The sequence below is a fragment of the Salmo salar genome, chromosome ssa13 (assembly GCF_905237065.1).
Source record: "Salmo salar chromosome ssa13, Ssal_v3.1, whole genome shotgun sequence".
NCBI classification, from domain to species: domain Eukaryota; kingdom Metazoa; phylum Chordata; class Actinopteri; order Salmoniformes; family Salmonidae; genus Salmo; species Salmo salar.
Window position 1 is genome coordinate 47,198,453 of NC_059454.1, and position 13,352 is coordinate 47,211,804.

General features: G+C 41.7%; 1 protein-coding gene across 1 annotated transcript in view; it reads left to right on the top strand.

Annotated features, from left to right (window-relative positions):
* LOC106566949 (agrin) overlaps nt 1-13,352 on the top strand; it is a 408,999-nt gene that overhangs the window by 376,786 nt on the left and 18,861 nt on the right. The window contains exons 33-34 of the mRNA XM_045692759.1: nt 6,241-6,424; nt 6,773-6,860. Of these exons, the coding sequence (XP_045548715.1) occupies nt 6,241-6,424; nt 6,773-6,860 (272 nt within the window). The remainder of the gene's footprint in view (nt 1-6,240; nt 6,425-6,772; nt 6,861-13,352) is intronic.

Genomic DNA, 13,352 nt, shown 5'->3' on the forward strand with positions numbered 1-13,352 from the left:
TACAGAACGAAATACAACACAGTAAAATCTGTATCTACACTAACCTTCAAAAGTTTGGGGTCACTTAGAAATGTCCTTGTTTTTGAAAGAAAAGCAAATTTTTTGTATATTAAAATAACATCAAATTGATCAGAAATACAATGTAGACATTGTTGTAAATGACTATTATAGCTGGAAACGGCTGATTTTATTTTTATGGAATATCTACATAGGCGTACAGAGGCCCATTATCAGCTAATCCAAGTTTATAATTTTAAAAGGCTAATTGATCATTAGAAAACCCTTTTGCAATTATGTTAGCACAGCTGAAAACTGTTGTTCTGATTAAAGAAGCAATATAACTGGCCTTCTTTAGACAAGTTGAGTATCTGGAGCATCAGTATTTGTGGGTTCGATTACAGCCTCAAAATGGCCAGAAACAAAGAATTTTCTTCTGAAACACTTCAGTCTATTCTTGTTCTGAGAAATTAAGGCTATTACATTCGAAAAATTGTCAAGAAAATGAAGATCTCGTATAACGCTGTGTACTACTCCCGTCACAGAACAGCGCAAACTAGCTCTAACCAGAATAGAAATAGGAGTGGGAGGCCCCGGTGCACAACAAGTACATTAGAGTGTCTAGTTTGAGAAACAGATGCCTCACAAGTCCTCAACTGGCAGCTTCATTAAATAGTACCCGCAAAACACCAGTCTCAATGTCAACAGTGATGAGGCGACTCTGGGATGCTGGCCTTTTAGGCAGAGTTCCTCTGTCCTGTGTCTGTGTTCTTTTACCCTTCTTAATCTTTTCTTTTTATTGGCCAGTTTGAGATATGGCTTTTTCTTTGCAACTCTGCCTAGAAGGCCAGCATCCCGGAGTCGCCTCTTCACTGCTGACGTTGAGACTGGTGTTCTTGAAATGACTGACCTTTATATCTTAAAGTAATGATGGACTGTCGTTTCTCTCCTCTTATTTGAGCTGTTCTTGCCATAATATGGACTTGGTCTTTTACCAAATAGGGCTATCTTCTGTATACCCCCCCTACCTTGTCACAACACAACTGATTGGCTCAAATGCATTAAGAAGGAAAAAATTCGGACAAATTAACTTTTAACAAGGCACACCTGTTCATTCAAATGCATTCCAGGTGACTACGTCATGAAGCTGGTTGAGAGAATACCAAGAGTGTGCAAAGCTGTCATCAAGGCAAAGGGTGGCCACTTTGAAGAATCTCAAATATAAAATATATTTTCATTTGTTTCATTTGTTTAACTTCTATGGGCTATGCGGGACACAGCCAGTGAAATATCAGGGCGGCAAATTCAAAAACAACAAAATGTCATAATTCAACTTTCTCAAACATACAACTATTTTACACCATTTTAAAAATACACTTCTCCTTGATGTAACCACATTGTCCAATTTCAAAAAGGTTTTACAGCGAGAGCAAAACATTAGATTATGTTAGGCGAGTACATAGACAAAAATAATCACAGCCATTTTCCAAGCAAGGACATGTTGCTAAATGAAGCACTAACCTTTGACGATCTTTATCAGATGACACTCCTAGGACATTATGTTACACAATACATGTATGTTTTGTTCGATAAAGTTCATATTTATATCCAAAAACAGCATTTTACATTGGCGCATGATCTTCAGAAAATGTATTCCCACCAAAACGCCCGGTGAATGTGCACAACAATTTACAAAAATACTCATCATAAACGTTGACAAAATATATAACAATTATTTTAAGAATTATAGATAGACTACCCTTGGATGCAACCGCTGTGTCAGATTTTAAAATAGCTTTACGGAGAAAGCACATTTTTCAATATTCTGACTACATAGCTCAGCCATCACGGTGAGCTATTCAGATACCCGCCAAGTTCGGGGCAACCTAAACTCAGAATTAGTATTAGAAATATTCTCTTACCTTTGCTGATCTTCGTCAGAATGCACTCCCAGGACTGCTACTTCCACAAGAAATGTTGTTTTTGTTCGAAATAATCCATATTTATGTACAAATACCTCCGTTTTGTTCGTGCGTACAGATCACTTATCCAAAGTCATAACGCGCGAGCGCGGACGAGAGACGAAAAGTCAAAATGTTCCATTACTGTACTTAGAAGCATGTCAAACGCTGTTTAAAATCAATCTTTATGGTATTTTTAACGTAGAATTGCGATAATATTCCAACCAGACAATAGCATATTCATTCAAGAAGAAAAAGAAGGAACGGTGTGCTCACGTGACTGCGCATATCCAATCCCTTTGTTGCCAGGCAGACCACTCAGTAACTGAGCTCCTATACTCTGCCCAGTGACAGGAAAATGCTCAAACCACTTTCTGAAGGCTTTAGACAGCCAATGGAAGCCTTAGGAAGTGCAACATCCCCCACAGACACTATAGCTTTGATAGAGAATCAAAAGAAGAACTACAATTCTCAGACTTTCCACTTCCTGCTTGGAATTTTCTCAGGTTTTTGCCTGCCATATGAGTTCTGTTATACTCACAGACACCATTCAAACAGTTTTAGAAACTTCAGAGTGTTTTCTATCCAACGCTGTCTCAGGCACAGCTCCAGAATCTCCCATAAGTGTTCAATTGGGTTGAGATCTGGTGACTGAGACACATGCAAACCTACCCACCCACCCTTTAAACGTATGTACGTACGTACATATGTAGGTATGTATGTAGGTATGTATGCATGTATGGATAGTTATGCCTCTGCTCTCTATTCATATTCCAGTTTCTGGGCCAGAGTAGTAACCTGTTTAAATTGGGTACGTTTTTCATCCGGCCGTGAAAATACTGCCCCCTAGCCCAGTCAGGTTAACACTTTTTTGGTTACTACATGATTCCATATGTGTTATTTCATAGTTTTGATGTCTTCACTATTATTCTACAACGTAGAAAATAGTACAAATAAAGATAAACCCATGAATGAGTAGGTGTATCCAAACTTTTGACTGGTACTGTATTTTCAGTGCATTCGGAAAGTATTCAGATTACTTTACTTTTTCCACATTTTGTTACGTTTTAGCCTTATTCTAAAATTGATGAAATAAAAATGTTCCTCATCAATCTACACACAATACCCCATAATGAAAAAGCGAAAACAGGTTTTTAGCCATTTTTGCACATGTATACAAAAACTGAAATACCTTATTTACATAACACTTCAGACGCTTTGCTATGAGACTCGAAATGGAGCTCAGGTGTATCCTGTTTCCATTGATCATCCTTGAGATGTTTCTCCAACTTGATTGGAGTCCAACTGTGGTATATTAAATTGGTTGGACATGGAAAGGCACACACCTGTCTATTTAAGGTCCCACCGTTGACAGTGCATGCCAGAACAAAAACCAAGCCGTGAGGTCAAAGGAATTGTCCGTAAAGCTCCGAGACAGGATTGTGTTGAGGCACAGATCTGGGGAAGGGCACCAAAACAATTCTGCCGCATTGAAGGTCCCCAAGAACACAGTAGCCTCCATCATTCTTAAATGGAAGAAGTTTGGAACCACCAAGACTCTTCCTAGAGCTGGTCGCCCGTTCAAACTGAGCAATCATTCGAGAAGGGCCTTGGTCAGGGAGGTGACCAAGAAACCGATGGTCACTGAAACAGCTCTAGAGAGATGGGAGAACCTTCCAGAAGGACAACCGTCTCTGCAGCACTCCACCAATCAGGCCTTTATAGTAGAGTTGCCAGATGGAAGCCACTACTCAGTAAAAGGCACATGACAGCCCACTTGGAGTTTACCAAAAGGCACCTAAAGACTCTCATACCATGAGAAACAAGATTATCTGGTCTGATGAAACCCAAATTAAACTCTTTGGCTGGAATGCAAAGCATCATGTCTGGAGGAAACCAGGCACCGCTCATCACCTGACCAATACCATCCCAACAGTGAAGCATGATGATGGCAGAATCATGCAGTGGGGATGTTTTTCCGCGGCAGGGAGAGGGAGACTAGTCAGGATCGAGGGATCGGTGAACAGAGCAAAGTACAGAGAGATCCTTAATGGAAACCTACTCCAGACCTCTCAGGACTTCAGACTGGGGTGAAGGTTCACCTTCCAACAGGACAACAACCCTAAGAACACAGCCAAGACAACGCAGGAGTGACTTCGGGACAAGACTCTGAATGTCCTTCAGTGGCGCAGCCAGAGCCAGGACTTGAGACCTGAAAATAGCTGTGCAGTGACGCTCCCCATCCAACCTGACAGAGGTTGAGAAGATCTGCAGAGAAGAGTGTGAGAAACCCCACAAATACAGTTTTGCCAAGCTTGTAGCGTCATAACCAAGAAGACTTGAGGCTGTAATCGCTGCCAAAGGTGCTTCAACAAAGTACTGAGTAAAGGGTCTGAGTACTTCCGTTTTTAATTTTTAATACATTTGTTAAAAAAGAAACTTGTGTTTCTTGTGTGTAGATTCATGAGGGGGGGGAAACAATGTAATCAATTTTAGAATAAGGCTGTAACGTAGTGTCGTGTCTTTGGGGTACCATTAAACTGAAGACATGTTTATCAATTAACTCCCTGTAATTATTATCACGTGATTAAACTGATTAATCGTTTAATTGTAATTAACTAGGAGATCGGGGCACCAAGGAAAATATTCAGATTACAAAGTTATAATTTTCCTAATATAACTTTCCTACATTATAACATTATATATTATATTCTATTATAGTATAGGCCGATTATCTTCTGGTTTAAATGGTGTATTTTACCTCGCGTCCAGTCTCATTCCAAACGTCGTAAATTGTTGTATCTGCACGAACCCAGTCTTTACTAAAATCATCCATACATCAATTGTCTTAAAATCATTTATTTACTAAACTAAGTAATTCACAGAAAGTATACAAACAGTAATTATCATCACAAAGAATTGGTAGAGTAATGTGCCCTAGTGGCTAACAGGCATGGCTGGTGTCTTGTAGAACAATGGGTCATAAAATGTTCAGCTGAGGAGGTACACAGAGTTCATTAATATTAACAATTGACATGCTAATCAATTGCACATGAACGCTCACTCATTTGGGAACAATTGCAATCAATATATATTTACGCTCAGTGTGTCGTCGGGATCCTTGTTGAAAAGTCGTTCTGTTGGAGAGTTCTCTCTCTCTCTCTCTCTCTCTCTCTCTCTCTCTCTCTCTCTCTCTCTCTCTCTCAGAATGGATCTTTCAAAGCGACATTCATTAATGTCGTCATAGAATGGATGTTTCGTTGGTCTTCGCGTTCAATGATATAATTTACTTAGCTGCAGACTAATAATTAATATCAAAGACTTGTTCTTATTCTGTCGGTATCGATAGTCTAAAAGTTAACCACGTGGTATAGTTCACTTTCAGTAGAGTACTTGGATGGTCAAACCTATTGGCCAACTCGCAATGGAGTGGAGGCCGGGTCTGTTAGACAAGTAAATCAGGGTGGGTTTTATAGTGACCATAGAACAGGCTTGTCAAATGACGCCTGGTCCTGTCTGTGTCCCTGGGGGCGTGCCGATGACTGAGTTAAGCTTGGTACAGAAATACAATTCTATCACATTAACATCAGTACATAGCATCTCAATGTATTACAAATAGCTTTATCCTTATTAATACATTTTATACAACCATGTGGATGCAAGTCTCATCGCTGAGGCTATTATATAAAACGTTTTATGGTAATATGGCTATATTGTCTCTTCTGAGTATCACAAAATTGTACCAAGCGGACCAGTTCGTAGCTGGATTCTTCACCAATCTTCCATACCTTCTCCAGAACACAAATGTCACTCGGTTCCCCAATTCTGTGAGTTGGAAGAATTTCCTGTGTCTCTCTATGGGCCATGTGGCAAGAGATTCTCCTGGAATGTTACCACTCCTTCCCACAGGGACTGGGTGGGGGAAGGTAGGTTGGGGTATGGTGCAAGGGGGGAGGGGGTCAACTGTCCTCCCTGTACTCAAAGAGGCCAATGTCATGACAGTAGCAAAATGTGGAAAAAGTCAAGGGGTATGAATACTTTCTGAATGCACTGTATGTCAGATGTATCTTCAATGTAAGTTGTTTGGCTAGGATCCCAAGATAGTCCTGACCATGTCTCTTGACCAGGAAAGACTCTGAACCGAGAGGATTTCCAGGTCAGGTTGGTCATGTGGTCAGGAAAAACTCAGGACCCTATGTGTATGTCATGCATGTCCTATGTAGGCTACACACTGCACTATGACAGGTCTAAGTCCCCTCTCCTCCTCTCTATCCCGCCTCAGATCACCCTGATGGGCACTTCCATCCTGCGGCAGGAGAACGCATTGCACTCCAGTGACGTGGCCATGTTTAAGGGCCACCCGTGCAGCAGGGATCCCTGCCACAACGGGGGTCTCTGCAACCCCATGCTTGAGAGCTACGAGTGTGTGTGCCCCCACGGCTTCACGGGCACAGCCTGTCAGAACAGTGAGTGAACAAAGATCCTGAATTCAATGCAACATTTCTGTTGGTGTAGTATTGATGTCACGCTAGTCTTACAATGTTTCCATTTGAGGGTTAAAGTAACCCCTCTGTTTCATCATTCTCACCAGTTCGCACACGTTAACACTAACTAACTACACACACGTATACTTTACCAAACACATTCACTTTGGCCGTATGCCCTACTGTCCCTTTTACTTTAATTAAAACCATAAACACATGAACGCTCATCCCAATTCATCACCATCCACTGCCTTGACTCCAATTAAAGGAGCCATGTTTCCTATTGGTTCATGTGATCTCATCCAATGTTCCTCCTCCTCTTCCTCGCAGCCATCTTGGAGAAGTCCGCCGGGGAGACAGAGTCCATTGTTTTTGACGGCCGGACTTTTATCGAGTACCACAACGCCGTCACTAAGAGGTAATCTAATCAAATCAATCAAATTGTATTGGTCACATACAAATGGTTAGCAGATGTTATTGCGAGTGTAGCAAAATGCTTGTGCTTCTAGTTCCGAAAGTGCAGCAATATCTAACAAGTAATTCCACCAAAAATATCTAATACACACAAATCTAAGTAAGGAATGGAATAAGAATATATAAATGTCGTGTCTTTGGCTATGCCGGATTAAGTGATATGACATGCTAACCTATAAAATCCTTTCTCTGTAATTAATATTACCTGATTAAGCTAATCATGTAAATGTAATTAACCAGAAAGTCGGGGCACCACGGAAGAACGTTTATAGAGCCGTTATCTTCCGAATAAACTCTTAAAATACTTAGTAATATTTTACATCGATAGCAGTCAATATTAACCCTTATCTTATTTTCAGTCTCATAATGAAAGTTGTAAATTCTTGGCTATCTTCACGAACCCTGACTAACAAGTTGAATCAGCAATACAAAATTGGGTTTAATTATTTATTTACTAAATACCTAAACTAATCACACAGAATTACAAATACACCGAATACAAATGATGTCATACCTGATGGCTGGTTACACAAAGGAAAGGGGGTTGGGCTTGAATGAAAGAGCGGGAAGACTTAGGAACAAAGAAACAGCAGCTATGCTATCGTAAATACATTATCTTATGCATTCTAAATTACCGCCCATTTGGAAAAGGAAAATGCAATAAATATTTACTCTGAGCTGCGCTTCGGTAGATTGGTCGTAGATGCTGGCCGGGTTGGCCAACAGATCTTCCTGTCCTCGGAAGAATGTCTCTGGTGGTAAATTGGATACGTGGTGGTATCTTTGTCTGTCTGTTAGACTGGATCCGTCGTCCGTCCTTTCCTAGCCCCCATCTACAGCGGCCGCTGCTAACTCAATAACTCAACGGCTAGGAAGTATCACTTCTGTAGTGAATAAGCTCAAAGTTCATACCATTCGCCATCAAAGCTCACACCGAGGTTGGCTTAGTTCTGTACTTGACGTGTGTCCTTCTAACGTAGAGGCTGCAGACCTCACGTACTGGAACAATGGTTATCTTTTCGTCAAAGGCTTATATAGTGGAGAGGGGGAAGGATGTGTTTCATCGTTTATAACCCCTGTCTCTTCACAGGGGTGGGCCACTGATCAAGCAGGGCACTTTCCTTATGAAAACCCAATTCTCTCATTTGGAAGCTAAAATTACATTTAATCTCCAAACAAACAATTTCAATATCAAACATTTCAATTGCATAACAATTCCATGTTACTCTGATAACTAGAGGGTGTATACTTTCTCAGGTACAGTTTATGTCGTCCTGTCATCAGTCATAATGTCTCAGTTGACAACCAAACTGACATCCATACTCATTACGTTCCCAAGCATATTTCCAACTGGTTTTATTACCAAAATATGGTTCCTTTTCCCCATTTGTTTGATGTTCCCAGACTCTCTATATTTAACACAGGCTATTCAAGTCCTTCAGTAGGGTCAGAAAGAGAGGGGAAGGGAGAAAGGTATTTATGGGGGGGTCATAAACCTTACCCACAGGCCAACGTCATGACATAAATATATTGATGAGCAATGTCAGAGCGGCATAGGCTAAGATGCAATCGATAGTATAGAATACAGTTTATACATATGAGATGATTAATGCAAGATATGTAAACATTATTATAGTGGCATTATTAAGGTGACTAGTGTCCCATTTATTAAAGTGGCAGATGATTTCAAGTCTGTATGTAGGCAGCAGCCTCTCTCTGCTAGTGATGGCTGTTTAGCAATCTCATGGTCTTGAGATAGAAGCTGTTTTTCAGGGTCTCGGTCCCAGCTTTGATGCACCTGTACTGACCTCGCCTTCTGGATGGTAGCGGGGTGAACAGGCAGTGGCTCAGGTGGTTGTTGTCCTTGATGATCTTTTTGGCCTTCCTGTGACATCGGGTACTGTAGGTGTCCTGGAGGGCAGGTAGTTTGCCCCCGGTGATGCGTTGTGCAGACCGCACCACCCTCTGGAGAGCCCTGCGGTTGTGGGTGGTGCAGTTGCCGTACCAGGCAGTGATACAGCCCGACAGGATGCTCTCAATTGTGTCTCTGTAAAAGTCTGAGGGTTTTAGGTGACAAGCCACATTTCTTCAGCCTCCTGAGGTTGAAGAGGCGCTGTTGTGCCTTCTTCACCACTGTCTGTGTGGGTGGACCATTTCAGTTTGTCAGTGATATGTACACCGAGGAACTTAAAACTTTCCACCTTCTCCACTGCTGTCCTGTCGATATTTATAGGGGGGTGCTCCCTCTGCTGATTCCTTTGTTTTGTTGACGCTAAGTGAGAGATTATTTTCCTGACACCACACTCCGAGAGCCCTCACCACCTCCCTGTAGCCTGTCTCGTCGTTGTTGGTAATCAAGCCTAACACTGTTGTGTCGTCTGAAAACTTGATGATTGAGTTGGAGGCATGCATTGGTCACGCAGTTATGGGTGAACAGGAAGTACAGGAGGGGGCTGAGCATGCACCCTTGTAGGCCCCAGTGTTGAAGATCAGCGAAGTGGAGATGTTGTTTCCTACCTTCACCACCTGGGGGGGGTGGCCCGTCAGGAAGTCCAGGACCCAATTGCACAGGGTGGGGTTGAGACTAGAGGTCGACCGATTAATCGGAATGGCCGATTAATTAGGGCCGATTTAAAGTTTTCATAACAATCTGTAATCGTCATTATGGCCGATTATATTGCAATCCACGAGGAGACTGCGTGGCAGGCTGACCAGCTGTTACACGAGTGCAGGCAGCGAGGAGCCATGGTAAGTTGCTAGCTAGCATTAAACTTATCTTAGAAAAAACAATCAATCTTAACATAATCACTAGTTAACTACACATGGTTGATGATATTACTAGTTTAACTAGCTTGTCCTACGTTGCATATAATCAATGCGGTGCCTGAAATTGTCACTTCTCTTGCGTTCAGTGTAAGCAGACTCAGGGTATATGCAGCAGTTTGGGTCGCCTGGCTCGTTGCGAGCTGTGTGAAGACCATTTCTTCCTAGCAAAGACCGTAATTAATTTGCCAGAATTGTACATAATTATGACATAACATTGAAGGTTGTGCAATGTAAGAGCAATATTTATACTTAGGGTTGCCACCCGTTCGATAAAATACAGAACAGTTCCGTATTTCACTGAAAGAATAAACGCTTTGTTTTCGAAATGATAGTTTCCGGATTTGGCCATATTAATGACCTAAGGCTCATATTTCTGTGTGTTTATTATAATTAAGTCTATGATTTGATATTTGATAGAGCAGTCTGACTGAGCAGTGGTAGGCAGCAGCAGGCTCGTAAGCATTCATTCAAACAGCACTTTCGTGCGTTTGCCGGCAGCTCTTCGCAATGCTTGAAGCACATCGCTGTTTATGACTTCAAGCCTATCAACTCCCGAGATTAGGTTGGCAATACTAAAGTGCCTATAAGAACATCCAATAGTCAAAGGTATATGAAATACAAATGGTATAGAGAGAAATATTCCTATAATAACTACAACCTAAAACTTCTTACCTGGGAATATTGAAGACTCATGTTAAAAGGAACCACCAGCTTTCATATGTTCTCATGTTCTGAGCAAGGAACTTAAACGTTAGCTTTTTTACATGGCACATTTGCACTTTTACTTTCTTCTCCAACACATTGTTTTTGCATTATTTAAACCAAATTGAATATGTTTCATTATTTATTTGAGACTAAATTGATTTTATTTATGTATTATATTAAGTTAAAATAAAAGTGTTCATTGTTCATTCAGTATTGTTGCAAATGTCATTATTACAAATATATTTACAAAAATCGTCCGATTTATTGATATCGGCTTTTTTCGGTCCTCCAATAATCGGTATCGGCGGTGAAAAATCATAATCGGTCGACCTCTAGTTGAGGCCCAGGGCCTCAAGCTTAATGACGAGCTTGGAGGGTACTATGGTGTTGAATGCTGAGCTATAGTCAATGAACAGCATTCTTACATAGGTGTTCCTCTTGTCCAGATGGGTTAGGGCAGAGGGCAGTGTGATTGCATCGTCGGTGGACCTATTTTGGGCGGTAAGCAAATTGCAGTGGGTCTAGGGTGACTGGTAAGGTAGAGGTGATATGATCCTTGACTAGTCTCTCAAAGCACTTCATGATGACAGAAGTGAGTGCTACGGGGCGATAGTCATTTAGTTAAGTTACCTTTGCATTACTGGGTACAGGCTGGCAGCCTTGCGAGGGTTAACACGTTTAAATGTCTTACTCACGTCAGCCACGTAGAAGGAGAGCTCACAGTCCTTGGTAGCGTTGGTGGCACTGTATTATCCTCGAAGCGCGCAAAGGAGGTGTTTAGCTTGTCAGAAAGCAATACGTCGGTCTCCCATGCTAACGCTAACCGTGGCTGGTTTTCCTTTTATAAGGGAGAGGCCATCTTGTCCTTTGATGCTACAGACCTTCAATGGTAATTGGTTTAAGTGAATTGGTCTCCCATGCTAACTGGGAGTAGAGAAATGGTTAATGGCCTCCCCATTCATATTCCACTGCAGTAAGTGGTGGTGACAGGGTTGATTATTCCAGGCCCATTAGGGGCTTCGGAAGTGAGCCGGGCGTTAGCTGATAGCTCGACCACTTCCCCTGTGCTGTTTCACTGGTCTTGACTGAATTTAGCTAATTAGTGGATTGGCAAAAAATTACGGCAATGCCCCGAACGCCCCCCTTGCTTGCTGTACACCACAGCGGACTGAGCCGACAGACACATACACACACACACTTTGATTTGACACACACACCATGCATTTCACAACAACCATAGCAGCCCTCTCTATACTTGGTTAAAATATGATTTCATTTAAGCTTCTTTTAGAAATACACAATGCGCGACTGTGTCCCCTCAAAATAGCAGTCCTAAAGTGTCGATTTCCATTTAAACACACACTAGCTATACCAGGTTAAGCTGGATGATGTAAGTGTAAATGGTTTCAGTACAAGGTGTGAAAGAGAGAGGAACTTATCCTGCCTTCCAGGCTTCCGCTGATACATTTTATCCTCTTCCATCCATCTACGTCTTCCACACGCCCGCAGGTTGGCATGCATTAAATGTTTGTGATGATGAACCTGAAAAGACATGGAACATAAGACTTACCATCCAGATCCATTACAAGTCTTCCCAAAACACAACACTCGAGGATGGGAAAATGGAGAAACAGACAGTGAATTTCAATTTGTGGTCTTATGAACATACACACACACACACACACACACACACACACACACACACACACACACACACACACACACACACACACACACACACACACACACACACACACACACACACAATGAAACTATAAGAGACAATTGTAGGATATATCTGTATCCTCTGTCTGTCTGTCCTGGTTGAGCCTGTCAGATGTATGTGCTGCCGTCCGTCTGTCTGTCCACTTCTTTCTCTTGTCTGTCTGTCTCATGAGTGTTCCTTGTCTGTCTTTCTGATGCACTCAAGCCAACTGACCAATGACATTCCAGAGTAAGTAGACTTAAAGAGATGCAGAACCTTCACAGGTTCAGTCAAAGCCAAACTAACCCAACTCTAAATACATTACGATAGTTAACACAAAGTAATAGATTATTTATTTATTTCTCCTATATCATCTTCATCATCTTCACCTGTGCAGATGGCTACCATGTGTATTATGTTTAAATAGGCCTACAGGACGTTCAAACTCCATGCCCATCATTTGATTTTGTCCGGGCTTTTATCTTTTCTCATTAAAATGTCTCATCATAGTCCAGTCTAAATGAACGCATGACTGCATGTGTACCAGATGCATTGTGTTCAAGCTCATAGCAAAGAGTTAACCTGTTATGGCTAGGGGGCAGTATTTTCACGGCTGGATAAAAAACGTGCCCGATTTAATCTGGTTACCACTCCTACCCAGTAACTAGAATATGCATATACTTATTACATATGGATAGAAAACACCCTAAAGTTTCTAAAACTGTTTGAATGGTGTCTGTGAGTATAACAGAACTCATTTGGCAGGCAAAAACCTGACAAGGTTTCAGGCAGGAAGTGGCCTGTCTGACAAGGTGTCGTTCTTCTTGTCTCTGTTTATTGAAGAGTGAGGATCTTAGCTGTCCCGTGACACTTCCTACGGCTGCCATAGGGTCTCAGAAGGCGGTAAAAAGCTGAATCGTGGCTTTGCAGGCTCTGGCTGAAACAAAGTAGCGTGTTTGGGTAGTGGCTGGTTACAGTACTGTGAGACTCAGGCGCGTGCCCGCGTCGACCGAATGCTTTGTTTTCTTTCCTCTGTTTAGCTAAAAGGAGATTCCCGGTCGGAATATTATCGCTTTTTTACGAGAAAAATGGCATAAAAATGGATTTTAAACAGCGGTTGACATGCTTCGAAGTACGGTAATGGAATATTTCGATTTTTTTTGTCACGAATTGCACCACGCGCGCGACCCTGATTTACCA